This window comes from Ochlerotatus camptorhynchus, unplaced genomic scaffold (assembly GCF_037179485.1).
Source record: "Ochlerotatus camptorhynchus isolate MF236.1 unplaced genomic scaffold, CSIRO-AGI_Acam_v1.1 ptg000077l, whole genome shotgun sequence".
Classification (NCBI taxonomy): domain Eukaryota; kingdom Metazoa; phylum Arthropoda; class Insecta; order Diptera; family Culicidae; genus Ochlerotatus; species Ochlerotatus camptorhynchus.
In genome coordinates, this window is record NW_027040567.1 from 3733736 (window position 1) to 3747456 (window position 13721).

A 13721-nucleotide genomic window follows, 5' to 3' on the forward strand; every position below is an offset into this window, starting at 1 on the left:
TGCGAGTGTTGTTTCGGACAGGAACCGAATCAGGGCAAACTTTGCGCGCGAAATCGAAAATCCATCTGTTAGAGTACTCCACGGGTATGGTTTTGACAGGCTAGAGTATCTCTCAACGTTACAAAGGATTTATATTCAAACCTTTTTGTAACCGTTATAAACACGATTGCAACCATGTCACTATCGCCCAGTACGTGTCATGCAACTTTGCGAGTTCAGTTCATAGTCACGTACTTCCAGTACATGGAAGTAGGCCAACAATCACGTGCTGCTATCAACGTAAGCTAGGTTAACCGCAGAACGCAACCGTAGTCTTCAGTTTGCGTTGAACATGACGAAGCCGTTCTTGATATTTTGTGCCATCATGCTCGCGCTGCTAGCTTCAAACATACCGTTCATCATCGCTCAGTGTAGTGATTGCTCCAGTTGCTCCCGCAGAATTCCCTGGTGGTGTACTTCCCCCACGAAATCTTCTGCACACGGTTCTACAAGTGCGTCAATGGAAATGCCGTCGAAAGTCGTTGCCGATCCGGAATGTTCTTCAACCCGCAGCAGAACCTCTGCTGTCCGGACGAATTTAATTTTTGTAAATCTGCTTCGATTTTAAAATTCAGCCCTCGAAAAGTACGTCTTCATTTCCAAACATCTACCCGTAAACAGGGAAAATCCAGCTCATGCCAGATGGACCGAAGGTGGGGAAACATGGTTGCCGATGCATCGGATTTACAGGAAAGATTCTTGGTAAACATACGGTCTGTAATGCATGGGGCCGAGATAAATTGTTCATTGGTAATCACAATTTGCTGCGAAACGTTCGGTTATTCGGTAAATCGCGATGTATCAAATTTCGAATTGTAATGTGGAAAAATTACTGGCAGCATGCATGCTGAAGAAAATATCAGAACATTTTCGGACCAGTATTATCAACAAATGAGTGAACTTAACACTAAACGATAGACAACATACAAGTTTGACAGGGATCGACTAAAAACTCAGAGTGGTGCAAAAAACACTGGTGCTACTCTAAAATAAGGGAGCGCGTCCCTTATGTTTGGAAGGAGGAGAGATTTCATATTTAGGAGAGAGTAGTTGGACAGCTCAGGTGCTACTTGCATACAGCACAATCGAGTAGTGCACGGTGTTATGACGGGAGTAGCACTTTTCAATCGGGAGAGGCGTGGTTTAGAGATTGACAAGAATGGCTGCATATTTTAGACTGAATGCATAATATTTTTACGCTCATATAATATATGTTGCATTGACTGTATGGTATTCAAAAGCGTAGGAAAATGCAAATTTAGATGCTTTTCCTAAAGAGATTTTTTTAAGATCGATGTGTAATTTTCTTCACAAGGGGGTCAGCTCTGGTCGACAATCCGGCTAAAAATCTAAGCCAACCCGACACCAACCTGACTTCTATCAAACCCCAACCCGATGTTGACCCGACATTAACCCGACATAAACCCCAAATTGACCTGACAACAAAACGACATTGGGTCAACATCGACCTTAAATAAGCCTAACATTGATCCGACATCGGATCGACTTGTCTGTTCGGGACCATTTTGCTGGGTTTCTTCCACACTCCACTGTCGTATATCAAATGATAGTGGGTGACTCAATTGACAGTGACAATGAGCTTCGAATGAGAAAGGGGCTCTTCAAATGATGGGCACGAGAATTTTTTTCACAGAATTGATTTAATAGTTGTATTGGTTCATCTTCAATCGAATGATATCTAGCTATCCTACAACGCTACAGTTATAGAGAAAGTACACTGTCGGAGAAACAAAGAGTGAGAGAGAGAGAGAGAGAAAGAGGCTTAACACCGTTGGAGCGGCAGCTTTCCAACACAAGAAGAATGAAATGTGCTGCATGATTTAAAATGCTCTTTCACGTCTCTTTGGAAATGTAAGCGCAGTCTCGCAACAGCGTGAGTTTTACTCGCAAAAAATTGAGCAGCACCCGATCTCTGCATACAACACCCAGTAGACCCCAGTAGGGAAACTTTCGGGTAGCAAAAAGTTTCAACGGCTGGAGCGAACTCGATTGTGGTTTAATCGTTTTTCTGAGGTATGGCCGAATTTGTTTCACTTACACTAATAAGAAGCTTTAGAAACGTATAATAAAATTACGCTTAGATGAACCGCCAGTAACTAATAACACGAATTTCATCTGATCATTTGAATTATACCCTTTCCATGAATTCTGACTATGATGCACTTCATATAATATCGATTTTTCCAGAAATTGGGTTTCGAGATCATCAGATTCAATTTAATTTAAGCGACAATTTCACTACAATCTCATTCTTCTTTGCGAGTACCTGATTCAGCTTCCAGTGCTTAGCATATACTGCTGACTTCACTCCACAATCCAACGGACTTTTATTCTAGCCAATTTGTATGACCGCAATGAGGAGCACGATTACGGAAACGCAAGCCTTGTCTTGCAACCGCGCACCCAGCTGTCATCCATATCCTTATCGCCCAGTACGGGTGATGCGTTTTTCCGCGTTCAGTACATAGTCACGTCCTTTCAGTACACGGAAGTGCACTAAAAAGCACGTGCCACCATCAATTTAAGCTGATGTCGGCGCAGAAAGCAACCGTAGTCTTCAGTTTGCGTTGAACCGCGTTCAACATGACGAAACCGTATTTGATATTCTGTGCCATCGTGTTCGCACTGCTAGTTACCGCTCAGTGCGGCGGTTACTCCAGTTGCTCCAGTTGCAACAGCTGCGTCAGCTGTGTCAGCGGACCTCCGAACTACATGTGTCCAACCCCGCCGAATTCCCTGGAGGTGTACTTCCCCCACGAAAGCTTCTGCACACGGTTCTACAAGTGCGTCAATGGAAATGCCGTCGAAGGTCGCTGCCCATCGGGAACGTTCTTCAACCCGCAGCAGAACCTCTGTTGTCCAGACGAATCGCTGTGCTACCGTTCGAATGCATGTGTCATGCAGGTCGCAGAATGCGCCAACTGTGCCAACCTGTTTGTCAAATCCAACCTAATGGCGTCGGCCTTCTTCTTGTGCAACTGCGACGGAACCGCAACGACCTTGCAGTGTCCAACGGCGTTCGATACCTGTGCCAACGCCACCGTAACGCTGGAGTTTATCAACGGGAACTGCGATCCACCACCGATGCAGATGACCACCACGACGGAATCGACGACGACGGAATCGACCACGACGGAATCGACCACGACGGAATCGACCACGACGGAATCGACCACGACGGAATCGGGTGAAAATGGTGGTGGTGGTGGTGGTGGTGGTGGTGGTGGTGATTAAATGTATTGCTGTTGTCTTGCCAGTTTGGAGTGTTGCCGATAATGTGTGCAAAATATATGGGAATTTAATTGGTGTAAATCTCATTTCGATTCTGAGATTCAGCCCTCGAAAAGTTCATTTTCAAACATCTACCCGTATACAGAGAAACTCCAGCTCATGCCAGATGGACCGAAGGTAGGGAAACCCCAAGTAACACAAATTCATAGGATTATGTTGAGTAAACTGCTATACAACCAAAAGCAGTCATACAAAGGTTATATAAACTGTTATAGAACATGTGTGTTGCTTGGGACATGGTTACCGATGCACCAGATTTACCGGAAAAGTTCTCGGTAAACAATTTGGACTTCCGTTCTAGTTTGTACGGCCATGTAATGCATGGAAGTTAAACAGTTCTTGTAAAGGTGTATCAATATGTATCTTCTTTGGTAATCACAAACTTGGTAAATCGTTATGTATCAAATTCCAAATTGCAATGTGGGAAAATGACTGGCTGCTTGCTGGAGAGCTTCAATTTTCGGACCAGTATTATTACCAAGTGATTCTCGTCTGCATGTTTTTTCTTCCTTTCTCTATCTTCGATCCACAATCCAGTAGATAGTGTTGACTTAGATTTTAATACTTTGATACTTCAATACTTTAATACTGCACTTGTTTTGCCCATATTTCTATTTTGGCCTTTTTTTTACGATACATATATTTTAAAAGACAATTGCAACCGTTTTCAAAAAGAGGTTGTACAGACTGAACACTTAACAGTAGACGGTGGACAACACACAACACCCTGTTGGATCCAATAGGAAAATTTTCAGGTTGCGAAAGGTTGCCTGGAGTGGGAATCAAACTGCCACTTCGCAACACTCACAATTCGCCTGAATAACGAGTGACACCGCTACCGAACGACCACGAAGCCCATATTTCACGTTGTATACCAATTTTAGATCTTCAGTTGTGTTGAGATTGTTGATTCAAATTATATCCATCAAACATACACCCACGAAACGTACGAAGATTGTGATATAATCATTTTTTTTGGGGTATGGCAAAAATAGGTAACTAGGGTCAACATTGGTGCATTTACCCTAAATCCTTATCGCCCACTAGGGGTGATGCGTCTTTCCGCGTTCAGTACATAGTCACGTCCTTTCAGTAAATGAACTTGGGCCAAAAATGACGTGCCACCATCAATTTAAACTAGTGTCGTCGCAGAACGCAACCTTAGTCTTCAGTTTACGTTGAACCGCGTTCAACATGACGAAACCGTATTTGATATTTTGTGCATTGTGCTGGCACTGCTAGCTACGAGCGTACCGTACGTCTTCGCTCAGTGCGGCGATTACTCCAGTTGCTCCAGTTGCAACAGCTGCGTCAGCTGTGTCAGCGGACCTTCGAACTACATGTGTCCAACCCCGCCGAATTTCCTGGAGGTGTAAAGGGCGAACACGAAATTATTGCGACACCGAAAATGTCATGCTAATTTTCTTATAATGTTTAGAATCAAACCAAAATTTTAGGGTAGTTTTATACATATATTTACTTCAAAAATCAAAAGAAAAGTTAATCGATGGAGCCTTGAGTGTAAAATTGAACGCATTTTCGCTCCATCAAAGTCTTTACAGTGTCATCCGGTACCAGTTTCTCAGTTTTTTTTTTTCCATTTTCTTAACATGTCCTTCTCGTCTTTGACTGTCTTCTTGCTCTTCCGAAGTTCCCGCTTCATTATTGCCCAGTACTGCTCCACCGGGCGCAGCTCCGGACAGTTTGGCGGATTCATGTCCTTTGGAACAAAATGGACAGAATTGGCCTCATACCACTCCAGGACACTTTTAGAATAGTGGCATGATGCCAAATCTGGCCAAAATAGCGGAGCTTCGTCGTGTTGCTGCAAGAACGGCAAAAGGCGCTTCTCGAGGCACTCAGATTTGTAGATCTCGCCATTTACTGTGCCCTTTGTCACGAAAGGCTCACTCATCAGTCCGCAAGAGCAGATGGCCTGCCAAATGAGATATTTGGAGGCGAACTTCGACATTTTCTTCTTCTTAAATTTGTCGTCCACATCGAACTTGCTCTTGCCGGTGAAAAACTCCAACCCCGGAATTTGCTTAAAATCGGCTTTTATATACGTTTCGTCGTCCATCACACAGCAGCCATATTTTGTCAGCATCTTCTCGTAGAGCTTCCGTGCCCGAGTTTTAGCCGTCGATTGTTGCCGCTCATCGCGGTTTGGGAAGTTCTGTACCTTGTATGTATGTAGTCCAGCTCTCTTCTTTGCATTCTGGACGTAGCTCTGCGACATGCCGATCTTTTTAGCCAAATCACGGCTTGAGACGTTGGGATTTGCTTTAATCATCCGCTTCACCTTTCCCTCCGTCTTTTTGTTCTCCGGTCCCGGTTTTCTTCCAGCTCCTTTGCCGTGGTCCAACGTCAACCGCTCCTGGAACCGCTTCAACACTCTGGAGACGGTTGAATGGTGAATGTTCAACATTTTTCCCAACTGCCGGTGCGACAGGTCAGGAAATTCCAGGTGTTTGGAAAGAATCTGTTCTCTCAACTCGCGTTGGTTCACCTCCATTTTCGTTGAATCGAAAAACACGACTTCGAGTTTGACAGCATGTACACAATACACATCAATGAGAAAGTGTGCAAAATTTGGTTGATTTTTACCCAATGGTAAAAAAGTTATGCCCTGTTGAATGTGTCGCAATAATTTCGTGTTCGCCCTTTACTTCCCTCACGAAAGCTTCCGCACTCGGATCTACAAGTGCGTCAATGGAAATGCCGTCGAAGGTCGTTGTCCATCGGGAACGTTCTTCAACTCGCAGCAGAACCTCTGTTGTCCAGACGAATCGCTGTGCTACCGTTCGAATGCGTGTGTCATGCAGGTCGCAGAATGCGCCAACTGTGCCAACCTGTTTGTCAATTACGACCTGTTGACGTCGGCCTTCTCAGTGTCCAATGGCGTTCGATACCTGTGCCAACGCCACCGTAACGCTGGAGTTTATCGAAGGGAACTGCGATCCACCACAGGCAACCACATCAACAACGGAATCGACAACGACGGATTCGACCACGACGGATACGACTACAACAAAATAATCCACGATGAAATCGATGGCTGTAGTCACAAAACATATGTGGAACTCGATTATTTATAATCGACCCCATTTCAGTGATTTCAAGTGGTATAAATTCGTCCCCTTAATGCTACAACTAGGTATCTCAAAAACCGAAGTTTTGAGAAAAACGCATTTCAAAATTTGACCTATTTTAAAGAAGATGGCTTACGTGTCAAAAAAGCGTAAAAAGGATATTTCTACGCAGTATACATGAATTATACTATTCCCCATTCTATCCAGGTGAACATTACGGTGCCTTTGTGGATGTATGGGGAAAATATAGATATTTAAAAAAAAAACACCAAGTTACCTAGTTGTAGCATGCACAGCTAAACATTTTCTAGAGCATTTATTCTGAGATAGCGGTTTTTCTGATGAATGAGAAAGAAGTTGTTAAACGCAAAATCGAAATATTCATTTATTTGGCAACTTTTAATGTATGTATTAACACGTTTAAACGTTTTATTCGCACTTTAAAGATCTTCTTCATTCTCCTCAGAGCTGTTATCTTCGTCGTTGACTTGATTATCGTATGGCAGATTCATATAGAACGATTTGTAGCAATCTTTAAGGGGCAGGTGGTTTCAAATTGAAGAGATACTTAAGGTCATTGTATTTTGCTGTCGAGATTGGTATCGGTGAACGGTAAAGCTGCTGTAGTGGCTTATGTAATTCTCTTTTGCTCCGCTTGTTGAAATCAATGTAGCGAAACTCCTCTTCATACGATGTTTTGATGGCCATTTTGTATGGCTCTGATTTCAAGAAACGCATCCAAATCATTTTAGGCCACGAAATGATGTCTCCACTGGTGTCCTTCTTGCGCGAAGTCATGTTGTGCTTGAAGAAGGTTTTGTAGTCCTTGATCTGCTCTTGGTTCAAATCATGAACCAAGTAGGGTTCATCGTTCGCCCTCCGGGCGCTACGAGCTATTTGTTTCATGTCCTCAGGCCATGAGGCTTGACCAACGCGCTTGAGTTCGGTACTGATGGCCGAATGCTTGGAATCGCACTCCATTTCACTGTGGCCAGATACAAGAAATTTGTGATCTATTTTCTCAATAAAGGGTGATACGGTCAAAATTTGGTCAAGGGAAAACGCGTGTAAATCGGTGAAATCGTTTATTTAAAAAATCAAATTAAATTTCTTTTTCAAGTTCAATTAGTATAAAATTCAGGAAAAATATTCAGTTAGGCTTCCGCTTTTCCAAATCCGAATTGCCGAATTGCCACCTTGTCCACCTTCTTCGCCGCAGAAAGCCAGTTTGCCTTGAACTGCTGCTCGCCCTTAGCAGTTTTTTTGGTCTTCTTTAGGTTCCGCTTGACAATAGCCCAGTATTTCTCAATTGGGTGGAGCTCAACACGCCGGGAGGGTTCTTGTCCTTGGGAACCACCTGCACGTTGTTGGCGGCGTACCACTCCATGGCCTTTTTACCGTAATGGCAAGATGCCAAATCCGGCCAAAACAGTACGGAACAACCGTGTTTCTTCAGGAAAGGCAGCAGACGTTTATTCAAACACTCTTTCACGTAAATTTCTTGGTTGACAGTCCCGGAAGCTATGAAAATGCTGCTTTTCAAGCCACAGGTACAGATAGCTTGCCAAACCAGATATTTCTTTGCGAACTTTGACAGTTTCATGTGCTTGAAAACATCTGCTACCTTTCCCCTTCCTTTTTCCGTATAAAACTCCTGTCCCGGAAGCTGCTTGTAGTCGGCTTTGACGTAGGTTTCGTCGTCCATTACCACGCAGTCAAACTTCGTCAGTATCGTCGTGTACAGCTTCCGGGATCGCGCTTTGGCCGTCGTATTTTGTTTATCATCGCGATTTGGAGTCACTACCTTCTTGTAAGTCGATAGTCCGGCTCGTTTTTTGGCTCGATGCACGGTTGTAGACGATACACCCAGCTTATTTGCGGCATCTAGGAGAGAGAGGTTAGGGTTTCGCTTGAAACTACCGGCAACTCTCTTTGTCGTCTCAGCGGCTTCCGGTTTTCGATTTCCCCCCGATCCAAACTTCCTGGCTGTCGACAAACGTTCCCCAAACACTTTAATTACATTTGTAACGGTTGATTTGGCAACTTTTAGCGATTTTGCCAACTTTGCGTGCGAGTAGCTCGGATTTTCGCGATGCGCGAGCAAAATTTTGATACGCTGCTCTTTTTGCTTGGACGGCATTTTGACAACTGAAGAGTGAATTCCAAAATCAAAATAGGAGCAACATTCTACACGCACACACCTTCAAAATGAGGGGTGTTCAGGTTTTTTAAATGCAAAATTGAAAGAAATACGTCAAGTTGATATTGACCAAATTTTGACCGTATCACCCTTTAATGGATATTTTCGGTCGCTATTGAAAATTGAATTGATTTTTGAATTTATGAATGGGCACAAATTAGGGGCACTTTGGCCAAAATTACATCCATTTCCATATCTATTGAATAAACCGAAAATTTCGTGCGTGAAAATGCGTAATTTTGTCATCATAAAACGAGGCATTTCTGTGATGGGAAAAAGTGTTTTCCCTAACACAGTCACCGAATATTGAAACCGAGCAGGTAAGTCAAATCTACGGTCGTGTCTTGAACACAACCTCTTAATTTTTTTTTTAAATATGGTAAAATGTTTGCAATGTTATAAATTAATTTTTTGCTGTGATATAAAAAATGCAGTTGTTCTCTCGGCTGTCGACAAAAGCAGGCCATTCTCGATGTGTGCCACTCAATCGTTTGTTTTCTATTTATTACCATTGTGTGGTTCTCCGCATTGTTCTTCATCAGAATTTCTTTCGGTCGATGCGTCGTCAACTTTGGAAAGCAACCGTTTAGTGATGAGTGTATGAGTGCTGAACGCGTTTTGCGCTCTGACCCCCGTTGGCATTACTGCCATACAATGAAACCACTGGAAGCGGCTCCCGTTCTGAAGGAGAAGGTTTTTTGGATAGCGGAAGATAAAGTGTTTATTGTGTTGTACCTTTTGACTATAGTTTTAAGATGTATAGTATAGTGACCAAGAATCCTCGGCTCTGTAAAGTTAACTCGATTGAGCCTTATCAAATAAATTAATAAACAAGCAATACAAAAATCCGTTCATTTGGGCGCAAACGTATTTAAAAAAATAATTCGCATAATAGGGGAAACGTATGTAATGTCGGCCTAAGTGTCCCTAATTTGGGCCCATACATAAATTAAGCAATCGACTAAATTTTCAATAGCAACCAAAAATATCCATTAGTACCGTCCCAAAGACGCGTTTATCTAGATACAATTGATAAATAGCAGATTTTTAGCGATGGGCCCAATCTTAGATCCTCAGACCAACATTAGAGCCATTTCCCCTATCTACTAAAAATACATTTCGTATAAGAATTTTGGTAACCCAAATTTAATAAGAATATCTCACAGAAAAACATCCAAAAGGCACATTTAGTTTCACCCAATACCTATATTTTCCAATTGGAGGTTTACAAAAATGTCCAAAAATTAAATAAATCACTGAATTGCAAGTAGCCGGCGCCGGTGGTGTAGTGGTAAGCGTGACTGCTTTCTCACTCCAATGGGTCTGGGTTCAATCCTAGCCGAGATCGGTGGGATTTTTCTGAGGCATAAAAATTTCTGGTCACGTCTTCTTTCGGAAGGGAAGTAAAGCCGTTGGTTCGAAAAGTTGCACTCGCAGATTTTATCATCACGGGCAGACTTGACACAACACTTTGAACGGATCCCGTTCGAATTGAGAGGTATCCTGGTTGGTTTCGGGGCCAACTTCCCCAGTAAAACTCTGCAAAAATCTCAATGTAAACGACCGGAAACGGGAAAAAGCCTTACATTCGCCTTTCTAGATCCCTTCGGATAAGAATGTATAACAACTTTATATCTATAGTGTGCTGGTTTATTGAAAATGCATCCTATTCATATTCAACTATATACTCCATGTTCATTATGGTTTATTTCCGTACTCCTACTTTATCGACAATTTATTATTCTGGGCCTATCTCGAATTCATTCCCTCTAGCTAGCTATCTTTTCCTTCTCTCTTCTTCTGGCGGTATTCATTTTGTGTGTGTGCTACAACAAGCTGTTTGTCGTTAGCGGCGCTTACGCGGATTGAAAAAGGTAACGGCTGAACGAACAGCGGTCACGCTAGCGGTTATACTATGCTAGGGGCTTTAACTCACCATGCGCATGGGAAGTTAGTGAACATGCATGTTACTCATGTTTGATGGCGGTTGGTCCCACGTGTCCACACGCGGCTACTCCTACGGACTCCAAAACGATGCTACTGCGGACTGCAGATAGCCGATGTCATTTTCCAACGACGCCTCACACGCTGAGTTGTGGTCTTCTACCTAGCCGGGGTACGGCCGTCGCATCGATGATCGTCACCAGCGACAGGAAGCTGCGGAAAGTGATTGCCGCTGCAGATGAAGGTCACCGGTTCGAAACCAGTGGGTTGCTGCTCGCTGTGCCTAGAGCGCTGGAAATTTTAGTGCCCTCTTTCGGCCTCGAGTACCACCAGTTGTCCTTCGAAGCTGGAAAATGGGGTCAAAAACGGTCGCTGACTGATGTGGGTAGTGTGACGAGCTTCGCAACGCGCCACAAATCTGCCAAAGAGAAATGCCGTCGCGTTGCATTCAACATCTGCTCACTGAACACACTTATGTACAAGAAATTACTTCGATTTCAGAACACCTTCGCACACTCCTAACCGCCAAACTAACGCACTAAGCACTTTCGGCTTTAATTTCAAAAACTAACAAACTAAATAATCGAGGGAATTTATAGTGAACATCTAAATTAGCCAAGTTAAAGAAATTTTCACGTTCACTTTTATCCACCTTTCATTTCACACCACGGCGCGATTACTAAACTTGGACCGCTCTCGCCTCTTCCACAGCCCAGAACGAAGTGAAAGAGTCTGAAGTCTGAAGATCCTCAGATTAGGCGCAACAATTGCAATCTTCGTCGCCGGAAATTACGTGAAATCGACGAAGTTGATTTTCCCGAAGTTCTAAAAATCGCCTTCACGCATACTAGTTTTAACAGAAATACGAAGGAAAGCATTCTTCTTCTTACAAGTTAACGCATGTGCCAATTCGCTTCCCACCCGATGTGCATGAAAGGATGGGACGGGTCACCAAATCCTGAAAGCAGAATTGTGCAGGTCGATGTCCTTGCGTTTACGCGTGGTTTGCTTAGACTCTTCGTATGGCTATCGAATAACACTTTTGGCGACCGAAATGATACAGAGAACTCATTTACCATCTAATGAACATTTCGGTAAGTCAACTATTTGAGAACGCTTCATGCGTCAAAATTAAACAAGGGGTAATTCGATGGGTTTTGGAAAATTTCAATTCATGTACAATTTTTCAAATTTGATTTTTATAATACATGGTACCTGCCACAAGCTTTGAGATCGTAAGGGTAGTTCTAATTACTTAAGGAAAGTGCAGACTTAAAAAGTTAAAAGATATGTAAAGATAAGTTTTTTTGAATTCAAGACAGTTTCGTACATTTTTGAGAAAGTTTAAGAAGTTCCAGAAATGTTATGGAAGTCCAAAGAATTCCTGGGCAGTTATTAAGACATATATGTTTAGCTTATAAAAGGTTTAGAGATTTTCAGAAAATTTTACATATTTTTGGGACAGATCAATTTATTTCAGGGCAGTACCGTGAACGTGAGGAGAATTGCGGGAATTTTAGGGTAGGTTTAAGAAAATCGCGGAAGATCATAGAACCTCAGGGCAGTTCAATTAACTTCTAGGAATGGGTGTTCGGTGGAGAGATGCTTTTTATACGCATCACGGTGTATCTGGAAGAAAAACTTATTTAAAAAATCAGTATCGCTGAAAAACTCACCAAACGAAAGCTATGGAAAGGCGTGTTAGGGAAATCGCTTTTCGCAGTACATTCGTGCAATTTTAATCAGTAACATTTTGAAAAATGATAAAGTCTTAAATTTATCAGATGCATTGAAATATATCAGAATGATTGGTGAAAAATTTATTTAAATCTGTCCAGGGGCGGCTGAGGTTTTTAACGTTCAAAATATTTCATAATTTTGTTACATGTTCCATTTTCGGTTTTTACAAAATGTACCTCCATATAGAAATCACAGACGTAGTCCTACGTCAAAATGCTTTTGATGCAAATTGAGTGCTTGACGCACTACTCGTCTGAATGAAAAATAGTCAACAGAGCGTCAGATTTGCTCTATAAGCATAAGATTTACAGTCCCTTGTTTTGATAGTCATTTTGCGTCCCATAGCGGTTTGCTTGGCTACATGTCGCCCGCCAGTTCAGCACAGTGTGAGTGTTAACAATTCTCAAGCGATCGACCGGATCCATTTATTTATTCCCACCCATCAATAAATCACCAGGCAGAACTATTACTGTCATTAGCTCCGCAGTGATAAGCTCCAATCCGGACAATACCTCCATGTTTTTCTCGCCACCGAACGGAATCAATTAGCCGCTTCAATAGAATCGATAATCCCGCAAAATGAACTCGGTTAAGCAGTAATAACTGCAATATGTCGCACACACTACCACCTGCCACAGTTGCCCACCGGAACTGGAAATCAGAGCCAACAACTGCGTCAACTGCCAACCCGATTACCGCCAGCACCACCGCCGAAACCATTTAATCTCTGATGCGAACTGATGGCATTGTGGATCAGTTGGTAGGTACCCGTTTATTCAATCTGATTGCAGTGAAAAATTGCAGTATGGACAAGTCCTCGAATCACAGCTGCCTAGCATGCATGAATTTTACATTCACACGTCAATAATTACACACTCGACGGTCGTGTGCTGGGATTGGCTGCAGAAGGACATTGTCTCCGATTCCGGAAAATGTCCTGCACCGTTCTGTGTGTATTCCATCGGTTACAAGCTGTCGAAATTTTCACATTTTGCTGTTGGACTGAGCTGGAATTCTGTGGCTGATTTAGGCGAACGTCGTCTTTAATTGGCGCCGTGTAAATTATTCAACGTGGTTTGTGAAAACTGGGATCAGCACAAGTTTGTCACCGTGGATGATGGAGGACACCGGACGGGTAGCTAATTTATTGGTTTATCATTTTTTTTTCCTACGCAGTGATTAACTCACCCAAACGTGACTGATTTTGATGGGTTTGTTTGTTGTGTGCGGATCAGTGATTTATCTCCTATTGTCTGGAAAGGGGATTACACTCGCAAAACATGTAGGTAGCTTATTACTAATGCACAGCTGATGGATGGTTGCGAGTTGTTGAACACACTGTACGTGACACCATTTGCGGCAGCGTTTGAATCAATTGATGTGTTTTTTTGTTC

At 42.8% G+C, this 13721-nt stretch overlaps 1 protein-coding gene and 1 pseudogene across 1 annotated transcript; both read left to right on the plus strand.

Moving 5' to 3' along the window:
* The first annotated feature begins 2621 nt into the window (after positions 1-2621).
* LOC135697639 (uncharacterized) lies at positions 2622-3294 on the plus strand. Its single transcript, XM_065217423.1, has one exon. The coding sequence runs from the start codon at positions 2644-2646 to the stop codon at positions 3292-3294; it is 651 nt and encodes a 216-aa protein (XP_065073495.1). The 5' UTR covers positions 2622-2643.
* A 293-nt stretch (positions 3295-3587) lies between these two features.
* Positions 3588-6390, plus strand: LOC135697640 (uncharacterized; annotated as a pseudogene).
* The last annotated feature ends 7331 nt before the right edge of the window (positions 6391-13721 follow it).